Genomic DNA, 26487 nt, shown 5'->3' on the forward strand with positions numbered 1-26487 from the left:
GTGAAATGTGTGAAGTTGTTGTGAAATGTAAAAACAAAACATAGCATATCTACACAATGGCTAAAAAATAAAATATTAATCTATATTATAGCATAGGCACATCTTGAAAACAGCTGGGTATGAGAAGTAAAACAGAAAAGCCACACATTATACCATTTAGTGAGTTATGGGGAAATGAGGAGTGACTGCTTAAGTGGGATACAGAATTTTGTGGAGGAGTGTGCATTTATTATTTGGATTATTGTAATGACAGAATACTTTTGTGAATACATTTAAAACATTAAAAGGATGAATTACATAAATGAATTTCAGTGAAACTCTTATTTTAAAATTTCCCTTTGGATTCCTTTAGTATAATATAAAAACCATTAGGCGTTTTGTTTTCCTTGTGGTGTGTTTCAATCCTGCATCATTTTCCCATCGCAGTCCCCAAATACTTAAAGGTTAATATGAAACTCATCTAAAGGATACAATGAATTGGTGATTTCTTGGACATTTAAGGCACTTTCCAGAAAAAAAAAAAAAAGGTTTTAACAAAATTTCAAAGATATATATTCTTCCTTCTATAGCAAACTGTCCCTTTCATGGGCCTTATGAGCACAAAAACAAAGTCTGTAGGGGTGCCTACTTTTTTGCAGGGAAAACATAACACCTTTGCTGTAAAAATCAGGCACTATCCCCGCGCTCCAGTTTAGAACCCGAGACAGTCCTTGCGTTGACTCTAGTCGCCGTGCTTGTTTCTATTTCGTCATTATTTTGCGACAATCCCGCTACTCCTGGACAACGGCGATGCCATCACCATTTGTGCCGCAGCGGATTTTTCACCAACAGTCAAGCCACCTCCATCCAGCCTGTCTACCATGAATACCACCAGCCTTGCTGTGCGAAAGTACGGTGAAAGAAACCAGTTCCGTGAAGGGTTCAGAATCGATGCCACCAAGAATGAACAGGATGACAGTAAGATGTTCATTGGGGGACTTTCTCCAGAACTGAACAAGCAAGCACTTCTGAAATACTTGTCTCAGTTCGGTGAAATAATAGATTTTGTTATAAAAATAGACCAAAATACTGGCCTCTCTAGGGGATTTGGATTCGTGCTTTTCAAAGATAGTTCTACCGTAGAGAAGGTGTTACTAGTGAAAGACCACAAAGTGGATGGCAAGAAAGTGGAGTTTAGAAGGGCTAAAGCCATTGAATCTCAATTCCCCATCAAAAAAATTTTTGTGGGTGGGTTGAACCCTCGGATGTCTGAAGAAAAAATAAGAGCCTACTTTGGCACATTTGGGCAGATAGAGGATATTGAGCTTCCACTGTGTTCATACACAAAGAACAGAAGAGCTTTCGGTTTTATAAAATACGTGGAGGAAATCTCCGCTAGAAAGGTCTTAGAAACCAGATTCCATTTCATTGGCTCCAGCCGTTGTGAAGTTAAATTGGCAGTCCCTAAAGAATATCCCAGAAGACAACCGAATAAAAGTAAGACTAAAGCTATGGTTAGGGAAAGAAAAAGTGTTCGAGCTGCTGAGTTTGAAAGCCACTGGGGACAAGAAGGCAACCAAGGATTCCATTTTATGGCTAACTCAGATGCTCAAGAAGCTAACCTAGATGCCCACAGAGCTGGCCCATATACGTTCAGAGCAAACTCAAATGTCACTGTGGCAAATGCCACTGGTTCCAGGGATACCCCCAGTGAATTCCAGGCAAGTCCCAATGCTCTGGTGCCAAATTCAAGTACTTTCATGGCAAGTCAGAATGCTTTCACGCCAAACTCAAATACTGTAGGTGTAAGCCACAATGCACTGGGGGCAAACCCAAATGCCTTCTGGGCAAACCAGTACGCTCTTGGGGCAAGTCCAAATGCCTTCAGGGCAAGCCAGTACACTTTGAAACCATACCCAAATGCATTGGGAGTAAGCCAACGTGCTTTGGCGGCATACCCAAATCCTTTTGGGATAAGCCAATGTGCTTTAGGGGCAACCCCAAATGCCCCCTGGACAAACCAGTATACTTTCGGAACATACCCAAATGCTTTTGGGGTAAGGCAGTATGCTTCTGGGACAAGCCCAAATGCTTTTGGAATAAGCCAGTATACTCAGAGTGCAAACTCAGATGCCTTCAGGCCAAACCACTATGCTTTTTGGGCAAACACATATGATTTCCAGACAAGCCACTATGTTCTGGAGACATCCCCGTGTGTTTTCAGGACAAGCCCATATGCTCTGGGGGCAAACCCAAATGCCTTTGGGGCAAGTCAGTATACTGTGGGAGCAACGCAAAATGCTTTTGGAGCAAATCAAAATGCCTTTGAAGCAAATGAGAACTTTTCTGGGGCAATTGGCAGTGGCAGAAGCACTGAAGGACTTACTTTCTCTCAAGTACAGAGCCATTTCCCAAATGCCTACAATCCCCTGCCTGCTTTTCGTGGCTCTAATGGAGATTATTTCTTCCGATACAGCTATGGGGCTTATGACTTGGAATCTGCACTTAATTGCAATGTGCAAATAAGCCAGTCCTCTCTCCTTGGTAATGGTTATCAGGGAACTTTTTCAGCATTTTGAAGCCTAAAGTTGAAGCCTTTATCCAAGCAGCACTCGGTTCAACAATGAAAGGTTCAGTGACTTAGGGGGAACTGGTCAAACAACTGCCTGATTGGACATTGTCAGTACTTGCAGCAACTTTTGAAGTACTAAAACATTTTCCATCACCTTTTGTCACTGGAACTTCAAGGAGAAGACAAAGGCTTGAGACTGCCTTGGAGAATTTGTTTCTGGAAAATAAACATTTAAAAGATTTATTTTTGAGTGGCTTTTGTTTTGAATTGGGATTTTCTTTGTTGTGGTGAGGGAAGGGAAGGAAATTATATCATTTGCCCCCACCCTTGTCTTTTCTATGTTGGTGTGTTTGGGTTGGAGATACTTATGCATTCACTGATTTTTACTCCAGCTCTCTTTTTACTTTTACTTTGAAACAGAGGCTCACTAAGGTCACCCAACCTGTCCTTGAACTCACTATAGTGCAAAGTAACTTAGAACTTGCAATCCCTCTGCTCCAGTATCATTTGTTTTGATTTCTAAACATTCAGTGATTTCCTTCATGTGTTCAACTAGTATTTAAAGTGATCTATTCTAAGTCAAAAATTATATTCAGTACAGGTAAACAATCTCAAGAGAGGCAAGAAATAGGGTTAAGTATTAGGAAATATTTTGTGAAAGATGATTTGCACAGGCATCTAAAACAGATCTTAGCAGGGGGGTTACTGGAGGAAAAGTGAAGTGGATGGGCCTTTGCCAACAGTCTGTGCTAGGAGGCATGCAAAAGTGTTGGAATGGAAGATAGCACTCACTTTAGGAAGACACCAGAAGTTTTTTGTGTTTGTTTGTTTTATTTTTTAGGGGTAGATATACTGTATGTATATGCATAATAAGAAAATGGGGTGGCAAAAAGGGCATGAACATTCTTCTCAACAACAACATAATGAGTCATAAATGTGAATCATGTCATTTAAATTTTTCTAGTAAATACAGTTTTTAAAGAGAAAGCATTTTAATGTTAAATGCTATTTAAAAATATAATCAAAAATTCATTTCAACATGTAATCAAGATAATTATTGAGACTTTTTTACATCATTCTTGGCATACCCAATCACTGGAATCTAGTCGATTTTACTTTTATAGGACATCTCAGCTCTAATTAGTTTTGTTTCAAAGGCTCAACACATGTGGCTACTGTCTGTCATGTAGAACAGTGCAGACTCAAACCAGACCTGCATTATTTACTGAGAGTATTTCTATCTTTAAGGCATTAAGGAGAGTTTTTGAAAAATTTAAAAGAGAATGATACAGGACATCAAAGACCTGGTATATACCTAACTGAAACCACAGAACTCTTCTGTAGCATGATGAAATCAATTTCTATCTTCAGATAACGCCTCATCAAGAAGGAATGGCAAGAATGAAACTGAAATTCTGACAGTTTTATAATATGGGATTTTTTTTAAGGAGACACTGAAATTTACTCAGTACCTTTGTATTTAGTAGAATATAAATATCCTGAAGACAAAAAGTAACCTGCCCTTTGTTTTTGTGTTATTCTTAGTATCTAACAATGACTTTTACACATAATACAAGCTTAGAATAATGAATAATGACATGAGAATGAAACTGATATATATGCATATACATATACATGTACATATAGATATAGATATACACAGATAGATATAGTGCACAACAGGAAAGACAAGAAAAAGTACTAGAAGCAAATAATAAGGATGCTATTTTCAAATTTACCGGAAATGTTTGTTTGAATATTTGAACAAATTTTGTAGCTTCAGTGGGAGAATTTAAATATAGGACATGTAATTATATTTTGTTAAAATATAAAGTCTAAATATGACACTAATTTTAAAAGCAAAATTACTACATAGAACTACATACCTGTTATATAGATTCCACCTACAAATAACATTTTGATGTTCATTGCTTTTTAGAATTAAAGCATATTGAATTTTGTTTTGCAAGCACCAGTTGATACATCTACTGAATTAATTTAAATATTGCTTTAACTGATGTTCCCTAATTAGGAAACTATATGCTTATCTTACTGTGCTGTCATAAAAAATAGGGGACATTCCCAGAAAAACTAACAATAGAATTCATAAAACTAAATGCATTATATGTAGCAGGAATCTTAAAAGTTCTTATTAATAAAATCAAACCTGAGGCGAGTTATTGGGGTCCATGCTGGTAGATCAGAGAGACAGAACAAGCCACAGCTATCTCACCTTGCCGGATCCTCAGCTGGTCTTGTCTCCTCAGACTGGAGGCCTCTGAGTCCTCATCCGGAATAGGTCTCAGCTGAATTACTGCTCAAAAGCCTGAATGCTTAACCAGCCAAAATCTTCTAGTTTCTGGTCCTCACGCCTTATATATCTTTTTGCTTTCTACCACCACTCCCTGGGATTAAAGGCTGGCTTTCTGGGATTAAAGGCTGTGTCACCATGCTTGGCTATTTCCAATGTGGCCTTGAACTCACAGAGATCCAGAGGGATTTCTATCTCTGGAATGCTAGGATTAAAGGTGTGAGTGCCACCATTTTCTAGCCTTTGTATCTAGTGGCTGTCTGTTCTCTGACCCCAGATAAATTTATTAGAGTACACAATATTTTGGGGAACACAATACCACCACAATTATACAATAGTGAATGCAGTTAACATTATGAAAATGTCTGCAAGTATGTATTTGGGACAAACGACACACATACAGACATATCCTTCAGAAAGTGTTCAGAAGCAATCTGCTTCCATTCACTGGAGTTAACTAGTTAAAGGCAAGTGACTTGTTGTTATTAAGAACAAGTGTTTCTACTTCCCCTGAAAATAAGCTTATCTATTGAGAGGAAATATAGCAGTCTGTATACTGGCTGTTTGATGTAAAGAATTACATCAAATAAAATTTCACTAAGTTCTGAGTCACTGCAGCAGATGTTTTGATACTTCATTTTGCCCTATGATGCTATTCTAGTTTTAGAAACTACATAAGTTTTTATTTTTTCTGTTTCCAGCTGGTTCATTAGTTGATTTGGATTTAAAAAAAAAAATCCTTCAGTAGAAAAATTAGGATTAGTTTTGATTTCCATATTTTGTATATGTTCAGAAAAATTAGTTTAAAGTCATTTCTATTTTGGGTGTCTATGATGAATTCAAGATTCTTCTTATGCCTATACATTTTAATTGTTAGAAATTAGGTTATATGATGTTTTCAGAACTATGCCAAAATGACTATTTCTTCTCATATCAATCCAATAAATTCTCATACTGTTTATGTATAGGTATACAAGACATATAGATATACACATACACATGATGTAAGTAGCAGTCCAGTCATCCTTGTTCCACATCTAGTATCCTCCTATGAGTGAGTGCATACCATGTTGGTCTTTCTGAGTCTGGGTTACCTCACTCAGGATGATTTTTTTCTAGACCCATCCATTTGCCTGCAAACCTCATGATATCATTGTTTTTCTCTACTGAGTAATATTCCATTGTATATATGTACCACATTTTATTTATCCATTCTTCAGTTGAAGGGCATCTAGGTTGTTTCCAGGTTCTGGCTATTACAAATAATGCTGATATGAACATAGCTGAGCAAGTACCCTTGTGGTATGATTGAGCATTCTTTGGGTATATGCCCAAGAGTGATATAGCTGGATCTTGGGGGAGATTGACTCCCAGTTTTCTAAGAAAGCACCATATTGATTTCCAAAGTGGTTGTACAAGCTTGCTTTCCCACCAGCAGTGGAGGAGTGTTCTCCTATCTCCACATCCTCTCCAGCATAAGGTGTCTTCAGTGTTTTTGATCTTAGCCATTCTGACAGGTGTAAAGTGGTATCTCAGAGTTGTTTTGATTTGCATTTCCCTGATGATTAGGAATGTTGAGCAATTCCTTAAATGTCTTTCAGCCATTTGAGTTTCCTCTGTTGACAATTCTCTGTTTAGTTCTATAGCCCATTTCTTAATGGGACTGTTGGGCATTTTGATGTCTAATTTCATGAGTTCCTTATATAGTCTGGATATCAGTCCTCTGTCACATGTGGGGTTGGTGAAGACCTTTTCCCATTCTGTAGGCTGTCTCTTTGCCTTGTTGACTGTATCCTTTGCTCTACAAAAGCTTTTCAGTTTCAAGAGGTCCCATTGATTGTTTCTCTCAGTGTCTGAGCTACTGGTGTTTCTTTGTCAAAAATTATATGTTCATAGGTTTGTGGATAAATGTCAGGGTCTTCAATTCAATTCCATTGGTCCACATGTTGGTTATTATGCCAATACCAAGCTGTTTTTTATAACTGTAGCACTATAGTAGAGCTTGAAGTCAGGGATCATGATGTCTCCAGAGGTTGTTTTATTGTACAGGATTCTTTTGGCTATCCTGTTTTGTTTTTTTTTCCATATGAAGTTGAGTATTATTCTTTCCAGGTCTGTGGAGAATTGTGTTGGTATTTTGATGGGAATTGCATTGAATCTGTAGAATGCTTTTGGTAAAATTGCCATTTTTACTATGTTGGTCCTGCCTATCCATGAGCATGGGAGATCTTTCCATTTTCTGAGTTCTTCTTCAATTTCTTTTTTCAGGGACTTAAAGTTCTTGTCATATAGGTCCTTCACTTGCTTGGTTAGTGTTACCCCAAGGTATTTTATGTCATTTGTGGCTATTTTAAAGGATGATGTACTTCTGATTTCCTTCTCAGCTTCTTTGTCCATTGTATATAGGAGGGCTACTGATTTTTTTTGAGTTGATCTTGTATCCTGCTATGTTGCTGAAGGTGTTTATAAGCTGTATCAGTTCCGTGGTTAAATCTCTGGGGTCACTCAAGTATACTATCATGTCATCTGCAAATAGGGAAAGCTTGACTTCTTCCTTTCCAATTTTTATACCCTTAATCTCCTTATGTTGTCTTATTGCTCTGGATAGAACTTCAGGTACTATATTGAATAAGTATGGGGAGAGTGGACATCCTTGCCTCGTTCCTGATTTTAGTGGAATTGCTTTGAGTTTCTCTCCATTTAATTTGATGTTGGCTGTTGGCTTGCTGTAAATTGCCTTTATTATATTTAGGCATGTTCCCTGTATTCCTGAAGCCTCCAAGAACTTTACCATGAAGGGGTGTTGGATTTTGTCAAATGCCTTTTCTGCATCTAGTGAGATGATCATGTGGTTTTTTTTTTTTTCTGCTTATAAGAGTTTTATTAGAGATAAAGGGATAGAGAGTGAACAGGCCTGTGGGAGAGACACGTGCATGGAGAAGAGGGAGAAGAGAGAGAACCAGGAATATGGCGCTCTGCTTTAAAACTGGCTGGGGGTGTGGCCAGGTCACGTCACTACTCCACACGTGTGCGTAGATCAAATGGTCACGTTGCACACGTGTGCATAGATCACGTCACGGATCCTGGTTACTCGAGACGCCTTGACCCGGAAATGGCTATCTTGACCTGGAACTGGCTAGGCGGAGGTGTCCAGGTCCACCGGGTATCCTGGTTACGAGAGACGCCCTGACCCGGAAATGCCTATCCTGACTGGAATTGGCTAGGTGGAAGTGTCCGCCTGGTATATGCGACCATGGGGGCATGTTGTGAACCCTTCATTCCCGACTCTTTCCTTTTTAAAAGAAGAAAAAAAATTGTGGTTGACTGGGTATGGGGGTGACGTTTCTCTCAAAGACTGCTTCCAGCTGAATAGTGGGTGTTGGTTGGCTCTTGGGGGGGTGAGGGGTATCTTGTGAAGTCCTGGGATGACGGTGGACATCCTGGAATGACGTTCTGCTGTCCCCTTGTTCTGCAGCTGTCCATCCGTGCTGTGGTTGGGGACCTCCTGTGCTGTGGCTGGGGACCTTCTGTTTGACAAGATACTGTTGACATAGAAAGAGCTTAGAGAGAAAGAATCATTATTATTTTATTTTGGAGTTTGCATTTGTCTGAGGTAGATCTGGCCTGCCCAGATAGAGGCATGTGACATTTACCTGAGGTAGATCTGGTCTTAGTACTCTGCTTAATTTCTATCTGAGAAAAGCCTCATTAGAGGTAGTTTATTTAAGGCACCTGTTTCCCTTATTGGGTTAGCACTTAGGAAACACAGGTGATCAGTTGCTGAGTATTGAACAATGATAAATTGTTGTATTACATTATTCCTTACCGCCTGGATATTTTTGATGGTCCTTTTTGCCTCCGGCTCTATGTGGCCCTGGTTGGGAAAGGAGGGGGTGATACCTTATTCCTCTGGAATTGGTGACAAGGCAGTGGATCCTGATGTCCTCTGGAGCTTGAGAGTGAGAGGCCCTGTTTGTTTCACTGTATATGAAGAGAGATTTTTCTGGGATGGAGGTGAGATAAAAGGTTTTAGGTGAGACAGGTGGACCCAGTGAGGAAAGCCCTCGAGTTTAGCAGCTGTAGGGGTTACAAGAATTACCTTGAAGGGTCCCTGCCACTTAGGAGAAAGGGGTAAAGGGCGCTGGCCTGGAGGAAAGAGAAAAACCTGATCCCCAATGTGTATTGGAGATGGGCAAGGATTGTCACACGGCTGAGGCAGTGAACAGTCCACATAGCTCCATAGAATAGACCTTAGGTGACATAAAAGAGGAGTTAACAGGCTATCTGGAACAGTTGGAGGCTTGGAAAAAAGACCTGGTGTTAGAACTGGTCTGAGTAGATATTCAACTTTTCCTGACGGTGGGCATATGGGTAAAATCAAGCTGTAGCCCTGAGGAGGTGGGAAGCCTCCAGCATAGCCATTATATGGCCTGAGTTAGACACGGATCCTCCTTTTGCTGTGAGAAGTCGACGCTTCCTTCAAATAGCAGCGTGGGACAGGAGGATATTTGGAGTCTGTAGAGTTAGTGGCTAGGAGGAGAAGTAGGAGAGCTGCTGCCATGTCTGCGATGAGGCGAATGTGTGGAGGGAAAGAAATGGACGCTCCTACCTTAGCTAGGAGATCCCTCCCCATTAAAGGTACAGGGCAGCTTGGCACCAATAAGAATGTGTGTGTGAGAGGGATGCCTCTGAAAATACAATTGAGTGGCAGTGTCTGATGAGGCAGGTAAGGCTGTCCTTTGTACCCGACAATAAAGGAGGTGGCATCCCAAAACTCCCAGGACTGAGTCAATGGCTCTGGTGTCCAGAAGGAAAGAAACAGATCACTTCCCTGCTGCATTCTGGGTTCCCTGCCATGTCTGTAGCCAAGCCTAGGTTTGTTGGAGGTCTTAGCTTGATGTACCCATGCCTCTTGGTGCCTGGGGACAGTCAGCTGACTCTTTGTCTTTCTAGGCAGCACTTTTAACAAGGCTGTTGATGGCCTGGCAGGGCATTCGGTAGCCCATGGCCTTTTCCTCATTTAAAACAGGGACCCAACAGCTTTTCGAAGTCAGCGAGTGCCAGCACTTGGCAATTTTGTTTTCGGGCTTTTATCTCTTTCCTGGCACACCTTAAATGCCACAGATGACTCTTTTGCCTGTGGGGTCAGGAGCCTTGCTCTCCAGATGCTTAAGTTTTAGTCGGGGAGGTCTGGGAAACAAGAGACAGATTTTCGTCCTTATCCTGAACTATTTACTGGTTTTAGGGCAGCCTTACAGAGGCCTGTCAGGAGACAGGTAATAAACCTATCTCTGGCTAGACAATCATTCTGGGTGTTGTAGTCCCAGTGTGGTTCTTGGTCAGGAACCGCCTCAGCTCCTGGGGGTGTGAAAGTTAATTTGATTAATTTCATCTGCATGAGTCCTAGCCTGCTCCCATACACACCTGAGCTCCTCAGGAAGTCATGAAAGGTGAGACTATAAGATTGAGTTATATATTGAAACTGTTTAATAAAGGAAGCAGAATTAGACATATAAGAATCCAGCTTACTTTCTATCTGAGAGAGTTCTGTTAGAGAGGATGGAACATGAATTTTAATTATTGGTTCCTTAGCAAGATCTAGAGTCAGAGATTCCGGAGTCAGAGAATTCTTTGGTTTATGTATAGCTAGGAGCATATGAGCAGGAGAGAAGGAAACAAGAAGAGGCAGTTTAGCATTGAGAAAGAAGAAAGCAACTCTTTCCATTTGCCTGAACGCCGACAGTAATTAGAGAGTTCCCATAAAATATCGGGATCCAAGGAGCCACTCGGCGGCCATTTTTTGTTATTTTATAAAGCATACTTTGGCCACTTTTTTTGAACATAGACGAGTTAGCTTAGAAATCTTTATGTAAGGCATTAAACTGAGAGGTTTTAAAGCTTCAACAAGACAGCCTAATGGAGAGGAAGGACTAACAGGGTTGGGAGCCTTGTTTCCCATGTCTGCAGTGGAGAGGCAGAAAAATAATAAAAAAAAAAATAAAAAATAAACGTGATCTGGAGCCAAGACCCCAGGCGTCCCCAAGGTCAAGGGCAGATACCAGGTGCAAGCTGCTCCTTGACTTGTCAGCAGAAGCAGTGTCCCCCTCCACAGTGAGGGAAAGGATTCCCTGGGAATCCAGACGGCGTTTGCCCCTCGATCCCACATGGCTCCCAGGATGCACCACGATGGTGGCTGCAGACATGGGAGATGGCTAGAAAAGTTAGGCCTGCGAAAGGGGCAGACCGTAGCCAATGAAGACCGTGGTCGGGGGTTCCCCCGGTCTCAAGAATACATGTGAGGTGCCGGATGATCAACGGTTGTTCTCACAGATTCAGGAAACTGTTTACGTTGCCCGAAAAATGGGGGAACTCACCAATCGAAGAAAGCGGTGTTGGATGCAATTTGGATGCGGTTCAGGCGAATGGAGAGCGGTCTGTCGCATACGGAGCAGATTACCCGGTTCGCGGGTTTCCAGGCGCAGGGCGCCCGGAAGCGCCAGCTCGGTTTCAGCACCAAAATGTTAGTTATTTAGCTGCATTGTGTTCTTACCCTGCAAGGAAGTGTCACAAAACACAACAGAATCCACTTATAAGAGTTTTATTAGAGATAAAGGGATAGAGAGTGCACAGGCCTGTGGGAGAGACACGTGCGTGGAGAAGAGGGAGGAGAGCAATCATGTGGTTTTTTTCTTTGAGTTTGTTTATATGGTATATTACATTGACGGACTTTCCTATGTTGAACCACCCTTTCATCCCTGGGATGAAGCCTACTTGATCATGGTGGATAATTATTCTGATGTGTTCTTGGAGTCTCTTTGCCAGTATTTATTTTATTGAGTATTTTTGCATCAATTTTCATGAGGGAGATCGGTCTGTAGTTCTCTTTCTTTGTTGTATCCTTGTTTGTTTTAGGAATCAGGGTAATTGTGGCCTCATAGAAGGAGTTTGGTAATGTTCCTTCTGTTTCTATTATGTGGAACAATTTAGAGAGTATTGGTATTAATTCTTCTTTGAAGATCTGATAGAATTCTGCACTGAAACCATCTGGCCCTGGGCTTTTTTTGGTTGGGAGATTTTTAATGATTGTTTCAATTTCCTTAGGGGTTATTGGACTATTTAAATAGTTTATCTGGTCTTGATTTAACTTAGGTATGTGGTACCTATCCAGAAAATTATCCATTTCTTTTAGATTTTCCAGTTTTGTGGAGTAGAGGTTTTTGAAGTAGGACCTGATGATTCTCTGGAATTCCTCAATGTCTTTTGTTATGTCCCCCTTTTCATTTCTGATTTTGTTAATTTAGATGCTCTCTCCCTCTGTCTTTTGGTTAGTTTGGATAAGGGCTTGTCTATCTTGTTGATTTTCTCAAAGAACCAACACTTTGTTTCATTAATTTTTTTGTATTGTTCTCTTTGTTTCTATTTTATTGATTTCAGCTCTCACTTTGATAATTTCTTGGCATCTATTCTTCCTGGGAGACTTTGTTTCTTCTTATTCTAGACCTTTCAGGTGTACTGTTCAGTCACTAGTGTGAGATTTCTCCAACTTCTTTATGTGGGCATTTAGTGCTATGAATTTCCCTCTTAGCACTGCTTTCATAGTATCCCATAAGTTTGGGTATGTGGTGTCTTCATTTTCATTCATCTCTAGGATGTCTTTAATTTCTTTTTTTATTTCTTCCTTAACCCATTGGTGATTCAGTTGAGCATTATTCAGTTTCCATGAGATTGTAGGTTTTCTGTAGTTTTTGTTGTTGTTGAAATCTAACTTTAACTCAAGGTGGTCTGATAGAACACAGGAGGTTATTCTAATTGTTTTGTATCTGTTTCGATTTGCTTTGTGGCCAAGTATGTGGTCAGTTTTAGAGAAGGTTTCCATGGGATGCTGAGAAGAAGGTATATTCTTTTTTGTTAGGATGGAATGTTCTGCAGGTATCGATTAAGTCCATTTGAGTCATGACATCTGTTAAGTCCTTTATTTCTCTGTTAAGTTTCTATTTGTGAGATATGTCCATTGGTGAAAGTGGGGTGTTGAAGTATCCCACTATTAATGTGTGGGGTTTTATACATGGTTTAAGATTTAGTAATGTTTCTTTTACATTTGTGGTGCCCTTGGGTTTGGGGCATAAATGTTCAGAATTGAAACTTCATCTTGGTGGATCTTTCCTGTGATGAATATGTAATGCCCTTGTAGCAGGAATCTTAAAAGTTCTTATTAATAAAATCAAACCTGAGGCGAGTTATTGGGGTCCATGCTGGTAGATCAGAGAGACAGAACAAGCCACAGCTATCTCACCTTGCCAGTTCCTCAGCTGGTCCTGTTTCCTCAGACTGGAAGCCTCTGAGTCCTCATCCAGAATGGGTCTCAGCTGAATTACTGCTCAAAAGCCTGAATGCTTAGCCAGCCAAAATCTTCTAGTTTCTGGTCCTCACGCCTTATATATCTTTTTGCTTTCTACCACCACTCCCTGGGATTAAAGGCTGGCTTTCTGGGATTAAAGGCTGTGTCACCATGCTTGGCTATTTCCAATGTGGCCTTGAACTCACAGAGATCCAGAGGGATTTCTATCTCTGGAATGCTAGGATTAAAGGTGTGAGTGCCACCATTTTCTAGCCTTTGTATCTAGTGGCTGTCTGTTCTCTGACCCCAGATAAATTTATTAGAGTACACAATATTTTGGGAACACAATACCACCACATGCCCTTCTTGATCTCTTTTGATTGATTTTAGTTTGAAGTCTATTTTGTTGGATATCAGGATGGCTACACCTGCTTGTTTCTTAATACCATTTGATTGGAAAGTCTTTTCCCAGCCTTTTATTCTTAGGTAGTGTCTATCTTTGAATTTGAGATGTGTTTCTTGTATGCAGCAGAAAGATGGGTCCTGCTTTTGTATCCATTCTGTAAGCTTATGTCTTTTTATAGGTGAATTAAGTCCATTGATATTAAGGGATATTAATAACCAGTGATTGTTCATTCCTGTTATTTTTTGGTGGTAGTGTGTGTGTACTTCTCTTCTTTGGGTTTTACTGCTGTGGCTTTTTCTATTGCCTGTGTTTTGGAGGGTGTATCTGACTTCCTTCAGTTGGAATTTTCCTTCTAGTGCTTTCTGTAGGGCTGGGTTTGTGGATAAGTATTGTTTAAATCTGGCTTTGTCTTGGAATGTCTTGTTCCTTCCATCTATGATAATTGAAAGTTTTGCTGGGTATATTAGTCTAGGCTGGCATCCATGGTCTGTCAGGGACAAGGACAGAATCTCTAGCAGAAAAATACAAACCCCTGATAAGACAGGGAACTAGATTATCTTACAGTCAGGTTGCCTAGCAACAAGACATTGAGTCAGAGCCCTTGACCCTGTCACCCTGTAAACATCCCATACAAACATCCTGTTAGCTTGCCCCACCTTATGCAGATGACAGCTTCTTGCTCCCCCCACCCTGCGGAACTTTATAAACCCTTCTGGAGAGAAATAAAATTGCACCTTGATCAGAATCTAGACTTGGTGTATTTTCCTTTGTATCTCCTGTCCCTACATTCCCTCCTTAGGGTGGATGAGAACCCATTGTAGCCCTGCAGGCAGGGCAACTGTTGCCCAACGTGGATGAAACCACCTCTTAAGGATTCGGAACGTCGTCTCCTGGAGGAAGACCAAAGCCTTGGTGAAGTTGTTAGATCCCCTGAAATCGCATGGTTCAGGACATGATCCTGGAGGAGAGATGAGATGACACAGGTAAGAAAGTGATGTACCATGGGACAGGCAACTTTGTCACAGGATTTATTCATTTCTGGCCTAAAAGAGGCTCTCAAGATATGAGTAACTAGGGTAAAGAAAAAAGATCTTAAAGCCTTTTTTGATTATATTATAGACACATGTCCTTGTTTCCCCCAAGGAGGAACCATAGATGAAAAAAGTTGGGTACACCTTGGAGAATGTTTAGATGATTTCTGCAGGACTTTTGGACTAGAGAAGGAACCTGTCACCACACTTTCTTACTGGAAACTTATTAATGACATTCTTAGGGTCTGTAAATATTCCCCTGACGTACAAGAGCTTATTAATATAGGCTAAAAAAAAATCTTAAAAGAAGCTTTTCACTCCCCCTCTACCTACCCTAAGACCACCCCTCCCCCCAGCACTTTCTTGAGTGCCTTCAGTCTGTCCCTAGGATCACGACCCGTGCTCTATGGAAGAGGGGACACTCACGATTTTTAAACCTAACAATCCCCAGTTTTCCGCTCCTGCCCATCTTTATCCCTCTGTTAATAATTTTACCTATAACTCCCCTCCAGATCCCACTGAGGAGGCTTCCCTAGAGAAAGGGGTGGCCCATTACCATGATACAGACTGTCCCTCCTGCAAAAATCTCCCCTTAAAACAGGAGTCTTTGGACCCTTTTATACAACCTCAAAAATCTCCGTTGGTGCCCCCTATGTTTCTTTGTCTTCCCACTTTTGCAGGGCCGTTCTTAATGAGTTGGCTCCCCCTGTCCCAGATCTCAACTCACTGCGACAGGCCCTCCAAGCTTGCAGGAAACATGTTGAGCTTTTAAGGGAATTAAAAACTCTTGACAAAGAACTTAAAGATCTTGCCCTTGAAGTGGTGGTTCCCGGCTAAAACCATCTCAAAAATCTAGTAAATCAAAAAGTAAGCCTCAGCCTGTCCTGGCATTTCCTGTTACCCCAGCCAGACCTCTGGGGACTCATCCTAGGCAGCCACCCAGAGCAGAGCGGACCCTCAGGGGGTTTAGAAGATCAAAATGAGGAGGGGGAAGGGTGAAAGAAGAGGGCCAGGAGCCAGAGCTGTCATCTGAGGACCCCCGCCAGGACAGACTTATCATAAATTAAGTTTCCATCTTGTTGAAAAGCTGAAATCTGCCTGTGCTCAGTATGGTTGTACAGCTCCTTTTACATTGGCCTTGGTGGAAAACCAGAACGAACATTGGTTAACTCCTAATGACTGGTATTTCCTTGCACACGCGGCTCTTTCTGGGGGTGACTTTGTCCTCTGGAAAACAGAATTTAGTGAAAATTGTCGAGAAGTTGCTCAAAAAAAATATTTAACAGCTGTCCTCAAAAACTTGGACGCTAAAGAAACTTCTCTGCAACCCCCCTTATGATACAAATGCAGCACAGACAAAATTCCCTCCTGGTCTCCTGGCCCAGATTCAAAACGCAGGGGTCTGGGCCTGGAAACACCTGCCCCAAAAGGGTTCAGCTACCACCTTATTAGCAAAGATTTGTCAAGGCGCTGATGAATCTTTTAGTGACTTTGTTTCTTGCTTAAATGATGCAGCTAAGAGACTTTTGGGGCCTAACGAATATGAAAGCACCTTTGTTAAACACTTAGCCTTTACAAATGCAAACCCTGTCTGCCAGGAAGTCCTCTGCCCTCATAAAAACAGAGCGGACCTGTCTGAATATGTAAGACTCTGTTCAGGTGTTGGCACCGCCCATGCCATGGGATTAGCCATAGGTGCTGCCCTGAGGTCTTCACAACAGCAGGGGGCCTGCACATGTTATTTCTGTAAACAACCCAGACATTTTGCTAGGGAATGCCCCCAGAAAGGTCACAGCCGGCTCAGGAGGCCACCTCTATGAGGCCCCTGCCTTTCACTCTCTGCCCCCGCTGCTACAAAGGCCGCCACTGGGCTACAGAATACAGTTCAAAAACCAATTATCTCTGTCAGCCCCTTCCTCCGCGGGTGCTGGGAAACTTCCAAAGGGGCCCGCTCCTGGCCCCAATGCCTCCAAGAGCACACCCTGGGGCCTTGAGGTCTGCTCAGGCCCTGCCTCCCCAGCCTCAACAAATTCTCCTGCCCCAGTTCCATTCTCCTCCCTCCGGAGAGCAACTCCAGGCAGTGCTGGATTGGACTTGTGTGCCTCTGCCGAAACAGTATTAAACTCCCTTGAAGGGGCTCAGGTCATCCCTACAGGGGTGACAGGGCCCTTACCTCCTGATGTTTGTGGCCCTCCAAGGGGTCCAGGTCTACCCTGGCATAATAGATAGTGATTTCACAGGTGAAATTAAGATTCTGGCCACTGCTGTAAACGGCATGGTCATGATTCCTCAAGGTACGAGCCTGACACAGCTAGTTCCTCTACCCTCCTCTGTCTGTGAAAATCCCTCAATTACAAACAGCCCTCGGGGGTCAGCTGGATTGGGCTCCTCGGCTGCCTCACTGGGTCCTTATATGGGGACGACGTTCAGCCTGCATTCTTGTCCAGATACACACTGCTCCCTGATGGTTACCAGAACGCCTGGTTAGAGCTGTAAATATACCTGATCTGCCCAGGAGAGATAGCCCCTCTCCTGAGGAAACTTCTTCTATTTTAAATGCTGTCCCTCTGGCAAGCTATCCAGGCTATTTTCCTCACCCACAGCAACCCCCACCAGCCCTTTAGCTCTGTTATCACTCTGCTCAGAGTTCCTTGGGGAGACAGCGGGAACTTTACAGCTAACTGTGTTTGAGACCTTTCACACAGTATACAAGTCCCATAGTCAATCATGTTCTGGGCTGAGCAGGGACACTGCTTGTCACAAATCCAGTCTGATAGCAGGGGTCTTGTTTCCAAGGGCAGTGCTGAACTTTCATCCAAAGTGTCAGAAAGGCTTGTTGGACTTGCTGGCCTTGGTGTCACAGGTGGTCATAGCCATGTTGGGCCAGCTTGACACAGCCTGTGGCTGGCAGGTAGCACAGCAAACAGGGTAGCACCAGAGATGCCACTCAGAGCACTTAGGTCCCTTCCACCTAGACTAACCTATTATTCCTCGGATCAATTCCCTGATCTTTAGGAAGAGAAGCCATGGTGAGACAACTGCCTTGATGGGAGCCTGTTACTGCCATCACCTTAGCAGTCCTTCTGGGGATTGGAGCAGTGGAAACAGGCACAGAAATTGCCTCTCTGGTCCTGTTCAACCAACATTACTCTGAGCTTCAACTGTCCATAGATGATGATATTGCCCAATTTGAACAGGGAATTTCTGCCCTCGAGTCATCCCTTTCCTCCCTAGCTGAGATAGTTTTACAGAACAGGAGAGGCCTGGATCTCCTCTTTTTACAACAGGGTGGCCTTTGTACTGTGCTCAAAGAGGAATGTTCCTTCTTTACAGACCACACCGGGGTAGTCAGAGATAGTATGGTAAAGGTTAGAAAAGGACTAGAAAAAGGGAAAAAGAAAAGGAGGATAAGAGCTTGGGTAGTTCTAGAATTAGTTTTCCAAACTCCCCTTGCCTAATGACCCTTCTTTCCTCCCTCCTAGGATCTGTTGTAGGCCTGCTCCTGGTCCTTGCCTTTGGGCCATGGGCACTTTCCTGGCTCACTCCGTTCATCCGAAGCCAAATAACAGACCTGCCGGCAAGGCAAATCCAGGTTCATTACCACTACTTTGATATGCAGGAATCCAGGGTTGAAATTTCCCCGACTAGAGATGCCCCACACAGACCTCTTCACTCAGGGGAGGCTGCACCTGTGTGTGGGAAAAAGGCTCACTCAAGGCATGATTGGAGTGCAGCTGGGACTGCACAAGCTGGGGACCATGGTACCCCAAAATCCTGAGAGCCTGGATTATGTGCCCTGTTGCATATAATTATATGCCCTGGGCAGTGTGACAGCTTTGTGCTTACCCATTTCCACTCCCTCAAAAAAGTGCACGGTCCATTGATTCCTGCACTATGGGGACGCCTGTGGTGCTTGAGTCTGGAGAGACATTCCATCTCAGACCTTTTCTCACAACCTTTAGAGGAATAGGGCCTCTGTAATCCTCCATGCAAAGCCTCTTTCAGAGCCCTCCTTTTAGACCATTCAAACCTGGTTTATGTTGGCCCTTAGATTTATTACTAAGAAGGGGGATATTTCAGGGACAAGGACAGAATCTCTAGTTAGTGGAAAAATACAGGACCCCCCCATAAGACAGGAAAGTAGATCATCTTACAGTCAGGTTGCCTAGCAACAGGACATTGAGTCAGAGCCCTTGACCCTCTCACCCTGTAAACATCCCATACAAACATCCTGTTGGCTTGCCCCACCTTATGCAGATGGCAGCTTCTTGCTCCCCCCACCCTGTGGAACTATATAAATCCTTCTGGAGAGAAATAAAGTTGCACCTTGATCAGAATCTAGATTTGGTGTATTTTCCTTTGTGTCTCCTGTCCCTACATTCCCTCCTTAGGGTGGTCAAGAACCTGTTGTAGCCCTGCAGGCAGGGCAATGGTCTCTTAGTGTCTACATTCCATCTGTCCAGGTCCTTCTGGCTTTCAAAGTTCTCCATTGAGAAATCGGGTGTTATTCTGATGGGTTTGCCTTTATAAGTCACTTTGCCTTTTTTCCTTAGCTGCTCTTAATATTCTTTCTTTATTCTGTACATTTAGTTGTTTAATTATTATGTGTCAAGGGGACTTTTTTGGGGTTCTAGTCTGTTTGGTGTTCTATAGGCTTCTTGTATCTTCATAGGCCTTTCCATCTTTAAGTTGGGAAAGTTTTCTTCTATGATCTTGTTGAATATATTTTCTGTGCCTTTGAGTTGGCATTCTTCTCCTTCTTCTATTCCTATTATTCGTAGGTTTAGTCTTTTCATGGTGTCCCAAATTTCTTGGACATTTTGGGTCATGACTTTGTTGGCTCTAGTGTTTTCTTTGATGAATCTATTTCTTCTACCATATCTTCAATGCCAGAGATCATTTCTTCCATCTCTTGCATCTGTTGGTTATACTTGCATCTGAAGTTCCCGATCGTTTACTCAGATTTTCTATTTCCAGCATTCCCTCTGTTTGTGTCTTCTTCATTTTTTTCTATTTCCCTTTTCAGGTCTTGGACTGTTTCCTTCATCTGTTTCATTGCTTTTTATGATTTTCTTTCAGGACTTTATTGTTTTCTTCTACTTTATTTGTCCTTTCCTCTAATTTTTTATAACGTTCTTCCCATTTTTTGTTTGTCTTTTCCTATATATAAGCCTTTACCTTCTTCATGATGTTATTCATAAGGCTGTTTTCTTCTGCTTCTTCCAATTTTCGACGTTCAGGTCTAGATGTTGGAGGGGGGCTAGGTTCTGGTGATGCTGTATTGCTCTTCATTTTGTTGTATGTACTTCTTCCTTGATGTCTGCCCATCTCCTTGTGGTTTGTTCTTGGTCTTATCAGTGTACTTGGTCCAGACAGAGCTGACAGATTCAGGAAGTCTCTCTCTCTTTTCCAGATGAGAGCTCTCTTGTCCAGATGGGATGTCCGGGGCAGGATGGGAGCTCTTGTCCAGATGGGAAGTCCAGGGAAGGATGGGCACTGGGGGCCAGTCTCTAAGTCTCAAGAAGTGGCTGGGGTATCAGGCAGATTGGCATGGGGGCAGGGCGTGGAGATTGCAGGGTCTGCCGGGGATCTTGGAGAAGGGGAGCCTTCCTGGTAGGGCTAGAAGGGAACCTGCCTGGTGGCCAGAACCTGGGGCCAAGTTGGGCAGGTCTTCCCCGGAGTGGCTGGTGCCCAGGGATGGGGTCTAGGCTGAGCCCAGGCACTCACCTCCTGTCCAGAAGGGAAGTCTGGGGCCAATATATTGTTTATTAATCTGCTCCACACTTTTATATTTAGACAAAGTATATTCCTAAGAAGAAGAAGACCTCAACTACTATGGAATTAGAAAAGTAGAATTACAAGAAAAGATTAAGGAAGCCAAGTTAGAATGGGGAAATGTTCGAAAAGATTCCTATTTACACCAAGTATAGATCAGCAGCATTTCTTTTAGCTAATATATTATGTTATATAAGGTGTGTAATTTGTAAGAAAATGAACATTCAGAGGAAATTGAATTTAGAAAATAAAATATTATTTATGATAAAAAATACACTGTATCTAAATTAGATCCTTTTACTTTTAATTTACTAGATTCCACAGTCTACATTCCTACAAATACCATGGCAAATCTTCCTAACTCTGCGCTGATAAACTACCCCTGGAATACCGTGTGGATTGTATAATTTATATTAATTAAGTCAATTTGAATTGCCCAGATATTTTTTAGTGCTACATAGCTTTCACGCATCCCTTCTGTAGTGAAAAATGTGAGTATATATTATGAATTATGACTTGCCACCTCTAGAAATATGTCCTAAGCAAAAGCCAAAGATCCTCCTATAGGAGTTCTTATGTGATAGATAATGCTGAGGTGGTACCAGTTGGTTACTTAAGCTGAGAAACATCCCTTACTTCCCATATAGTCATTGTAATGTTTCATGGTCACTGTTGACATTTAATGATAATTGTTAATCATGCCTTCCCAATTACACTTTTCCACGAGCTGCAATGTTCATTTTCACGTGCAGAAATGTGTAAAACCAGGGACTTTTGTAAATAAAAAGCACCAACTTTGCCAATGATAGTTTCTGCCATAAAACTATATAACTCATTGGTCTGTAGAAGAACTTTGATATAAAATATATTAAAAGAGCTCTATAAATGCAAATACAACAAAAAATACAATTGATTTTTATGGATTGCAAGCCTTAAATGTAAGTAAAAGCTCCATAGAAGGCTAGACACAGCCTGAAAAAATGTCAAAATGGTTCCCTAAGGGAAATCAGAATGATGTTTCAGAATACCATTTTTAACAGCCCCCACTGTTCATTGTTACTCCCTGATTTGCTTGGGGGAAGGGTTGTCACAGAAGTGCTAAAAAAGCTCCTAAAAACTAAAACCATAAGATATTGCTTAAAGGGAAAAAATGCATGGTTGCTGTCTACAAGTCTCCTGCTAGAATTCACTTTTGTAATTCCAATTTATACAGTCACATGAACACATAGGAATTTTATCTTATCCACTAAAGCCCTTAAACAAAGGATTCATTTGAAGAAATAAATAACAAACACCCTCCCAGTATTTATAGATTACTGGAAGTTCAACATCTATGGGGAAAACTAATCAGCTAATAACTATCCAGACTCCCTAGGCAGATGATGTATTTCTGCCATTCAGGGAAAAAGAGAAAGGTTTGACTAATTTTCTCAGTCCTTAGAGGCAATAGGGGACAATAGTGAAATCTGATTGCAACATCCTTATATAAAGTGGTTGAGCTAGCTGAATATTTCTCTTCAGTTTTGTAATAAAAAATATTAATAATACAAATAATAGCAGCCATTATTTTCCAGAAGTATGAAGTATTTTATTCAGTTTAACTCTCACAGTGACTATTTTTTTAAAGCTGGTCATTGTTTCTATCACATAAATGGGAGGCCCCAGGTTTTTAAGTTATTTGTGCACAGAAACACAGCTAGTGATTATGAATGCACCTGTTTCAACTTCCCTGAGGCCTGTTTGATTTTTTACTGTATGGCACTGCCTCCCTTAGTGTGGCATCATGTGCAAAGTAAGTAAAAAGGGAACTTCTTCATTCTAAGAAAAAAGTACTCAGGTAAAGACAATAAGATCAGAAGCATGTAGATGAAAGAGAAAGGGCTAGAACCTGAGATGCAGTAGCAGTGGTAACAACCACAAAAATAAATTGCACAACAGAAGACTATTTTGAAAGGTAGATAAAGAGAGATACATATTTTTTAAATCATGGAAGTACAGTGACACTTTGATTTCCTATACAAAAGCATTGACTTTTGAAAAAAAAATGCATGCTATATCTGATGCAGTATTTTGACTGTGCAACTAGGCAAAATGTAGTATAGAAAATACTGTATTGTTCAAGAGGAAGACAGGGATGCAATACCAAAATTTGGTTTCAGGAAATTAAAACAATTTTCCTTAAGAAAGAGGTGATTCTATGGCTTACCATTTTGTGGGACTCAAACTAGAATTTTTGGCCAATCATTTATTGTTGAAGCTTATGTTTATAAATGCGGGAAAGGCAGTGTGTGTATACATGTATATTAAAAATTTCATTCTACATTTGAACATTGTAGGAGAAATTGGAAAAGAAATATCTTCAATGAAATACAGAAGACAAAAAATGTCAAGAAAGGTTAGTTTTAGAGCTTGAGACAGAGTGGATTAAAATCCCTGAACAGGGACTCAAAAGTCTCTTAAGATAACAACCAACAACATTTAATGGCTTTAAAGAACACCTTTCCTCACAAACTGTGCCAAGATTTTAAAAAAGGGAAATGCTATAACAAAAAAAATAGGATTTATTGAATTTGAGATACTCCTTCTGCCACTGAGTCACCTTGGAAGTAGTGAATGAAGTAGATGGAAAAAAAATGTGTGTATGTGAGTGTGTGTACAGATACATGGCAAGTCATCACAGAAAGATATGTGTCTGTGTATACATCACCACATTTTCCTAAAAGACTCAAGTCTCCAAAGCCTGTGCAATTAATTCCTACCACATTGAAAGTGCATATACTCTGGAAAATTAACTGAAAAATAAGATTTATTTTTGATCTTCATCGTACTGTCTCCAAAGTCAGTGTCCTAACTACATTCCATTGTTATTGGGGGAAGTGTTATCTTTTTTCTCTGCTTTAGAAGGTATTATGAAGAAAGCAAATCAGAGAGATTCAGGTGGAAAATGAGACTCAGAGAAAGTTTTACAATAAAAAACACTACTGTCCCAGAAAATTTCAATAGAAGGAGCTTTAGACCCTATGCCATAGTAAAATAAATTCAAATCATACTTAGCTATGCAATTTTATATACATATATAAACAACTGATTGGTTTTTAGAGTTTTCAATGAAATATAGATCATTGATCAAGCATTACAGTTTGTGTCTAATAAAGACAGTCTTCTCGAAAAAGCAAAAAATAAATAAATAAATAAATAAATAAATAAATAAATAAATAGTACTTTAAAATGTCGATTCTGGAATTGACCTTGTTGGGAGCGGCAGCTTTCACGGTCTCTGAGATTTCAGAATGACTACCATCTTGACTTCCACTTTTAAAAACCTTTCTACTACATCAAAATGGGCCCTCAGAGCTCTCAGGAGGCAGAGCCAGGCGGATCTCTGTGAGTTCGAGGCCAGCCTGGACTACCAAGTGAGTTCCAGGAAAAAGCTCATAGCTACACAGAGAAACCCTATCTAGAAAAAAAAAATGGGCCTTCAGATTTTCTATAAGACCTCTGAGCTGTTCCCAGTTACAATCTGCCCCAGCTGTCCAGACCAAGTCAAAGAAGAACTTAGCAAAACCCAATATGAAGAATATCGTGGTGGTGGAAGGTGTCCGCATTCCATTTCTGCTGTCAGGCATTTCCTATAAAGACCTAATGCCACATGACTTGGCTAGAGCTGTACTTTTGGGTTTGTTGCATTGGTCCAATGTTCCAAGGGATGTTGTTGATTATATCATCTTTGGTACAGTTATTCAAGAAGTAAAAACAAGCAATGTGGCTAGAGAGGCTGCCCTTGGAGCTGGCTTCTCTGACAAGACTCCCGCTCACACTGTCACCATGGCTTGTATCTCTTCAAACAAGCTATGACTACAGCTGTTGGTCTGATAGCTTCTGGCCAGTGTGACGTCGTTGTGGCTGGTTGTGTTGAGTTAATGTCTAATGTCCCTATTCGTCATTCAAGAAAAATGAGGAAAATGATGCTTGACCTCAACAAAGCCAAGAATCTGGGCCAGCGCCTGTCCTTGCTCTCTAAATTCAGATTGAATTTCTCATCTCCTGAGCTCCCCGCAGTGGCTGAGTTCTCCACTAATGAGACCATGGGCCACTCTGCAGACCGACTGGGTGCTGCCTTTGCTGTTTCTAGAATGGAACAGCATGAATATGCACTGCGTTTTCATAGTCTGGCCAAGAAGACACAGGATGAAGGACATCTTCCTGATATTGTACCCTTCAAAGTACCAGAAAAGGACACAGTTACCAAAGATAATGGAATCTGTCCTTCCTCACTGGAGCAAATGGCCAAACTAAAACCTGTGTTCATCAAACCCTATGGGACAGTGACAGCTGCAAATTCTTCCTTGCTGAGTAATGGGGCTTCTGCGATGCTGATCATGTCAGAGGAAAAAGCTCTGGCCATGGGTTATAAGGCAAAGGTATTGGAGAAATTATTTTGGCCACTCCACGTAGTTAAAAGGATATTTATTTAATGGCGTAACTCACAAATTAAGTAATAGGTAGGTTGCAGGGTCTGGGAAGGTGTATTGCAATCCAGCAGTGTTCCCTGGAGCTCTGCTCAGTCAACCTTCACCATTCAGCGTCCAGGCACAGAGAGCTCGCACAGAGAGAGTGCTGGCCCATCCAGCTCTCCAGTCTCCTGGCACCTCCCCTGGTCCCGCCTCATAGGTGTGACAGTTGCCAGAGTCTCAATGGGGGTTGGAACTTCCAGATCTAAGCTGGAATGGCTACCCACTACAAAAGGCATATTTGAGGGATTTTATTTATGTGCCCCAGGATCCAAAAGATCAGCTTTTACTTGGATCAACATATGCTACTCCAAAAGTTCTAGAAAAGGCAGGATTAACCCTGAACTATATTGATGCTTTTGAATTTCATGAAGCCTTCTCAGGTCAGATTTTGGCTAACTTTAAAGCCATGGATTCTGACTGGTTTGCACAAAACTACATGGGCAGGAAAATTAAGGTCGGATCACCTCTGTTGGAGAAGTTTAATATCTGGGGTGGATCACTGTCTCTGGGACACCCTTTTGGAGCCACAGGCTGTCGGTTGGTCATGGCAGCCACCAACAGACTGAGGAAGGACAGAGGCCAGTATGCTTTAGTGGCTGCCTGTGCAGCTGGAGGACAGGGTCATGCTATGATAGGGGAAGCTTATCTAAAGCGATTGCTCTAAAGGAGGTGACTGATTTCTGTGCAGCACTTGCACTGGGCAACGCCATTTCAATGCACTACCAAGTGACACCTGTAGTTCCTAGCTCTTCTTAGGAAAACAACATTCGTGGCCTTCTCTTAAATACTTTGCGATCAAGCCTTGCCAGTGTTCCAAGATTTCCAGTAATCACAGCTGTTGCTTTCCAAGTTCCAGACTATCACAGATGCGTACACAGTTCTTGTTCTCTCTTGTCACTTAGAAAGAGATCAACTGAGGTTTGGAATCATCTTGCAACATTTGCAGATTCCCCTTGTTCCTGTCTGTGTCATAGAGATAATTAATTTTTTCTAAAATACAAACGTTCCTAAATTAACTTATTATGGAAAAAAATAACCTAAACATCTCTGAAAACTGAAATGCTTAGATATGTAAATGCCATGTTGATTGACCTTAATAAAGTAGGAATGTATGAGAAAAAAAAGAGTACTTTAAAATGTTGAGCTAGGAAGATTGTTTAGTAGATAAACTGGCTCATAAACATAAAGAACTGAATTTAACCCTAACTTCCACATAAAAACCCAGATATGGTGACATATGCTTCAGTGCTGAGGAAGTGGACACTAGAGCATCCCTTAATTGTATAAAATAAAGGGTTTCATTAGGGAATTATCATGTATATGGATCATATATAGATCCATATCAAAGTGCCATGGCTAAATCATATGATTGTTCTTTGTAAATTTTATAATGTTGTAAGATGACTAATTGGTTAAGCATGAAAAAGTTTCACTTTTGATGATTGGTGCTAGTGATATTTTTATTTCATATTTACTTGTTTAGTGTCTTTTTGTGATTCTATTGCTGTTATAAAACATTGTGATCAAAAGCAATTTGGCTTACATATTTGGGTCACAGACC

The 26487-nt window shown here is 41.3% G+C and overlaps 2 protein-coding genes across 2 annotated transcripts; both read left to right on the top strand.

Moving 5' to 3' along the window:
• Nucleotides 1-771: 771 nt before the first annotated feature.
• LOC114688600 (CUGBP Elav-like family member 1) lies at nucleotides 772-2794 on the top strand. Its single transcript, XM_028863160.2, has one exon. It carries the CDS (start codon nucleotides 861-863, stop codon nucleotides 2556-2558), a length of 1698 nt encoding a protein of 565 aa, XP_028718993.1. The 5' UTR covers nucleotides 772-860; the 3' UTR covers nucleotides 2559-2794.
• A 20867-nt stretch (nucleotides 2795-23661) lies between these two features.
• LOC114688599 (trifunctional enzyme subunit beta, mitochondrial-like) lies at nucleotides 23662-25590 on the top strand. The gene is given in 4 exon segments (XM_037198790.1): nucleotides 23662-23760; nucleotides 23891-24256; nucleotides 24259-24833; nucleotides 25192-25590. Coding segments are annotated over 4 exon segments (1398 nt in total). The 5' UTR covers nucleotides 23662-23702.
• The last annotated feature ends 897 nt before the right edge of the window (nucleotides 25591-26487 follow it).

The sequence above is a fragment of the Peromyscus leucopus genome, chromosome X (genome assembly GCF_004664715.2).
Source record: "Peromyscus leucopus breed LL Stock chromosome X, UCI_PerLeu_2.1, whole genome shotgun sequence".
Classification (NCBI taxonomy): domain Eukaryota; kingdom Metazoa; phylum Chordata; class Mammalia; order Rodentia; family Cricetidae; genus Peromyscus; species Peromyscus leucopus.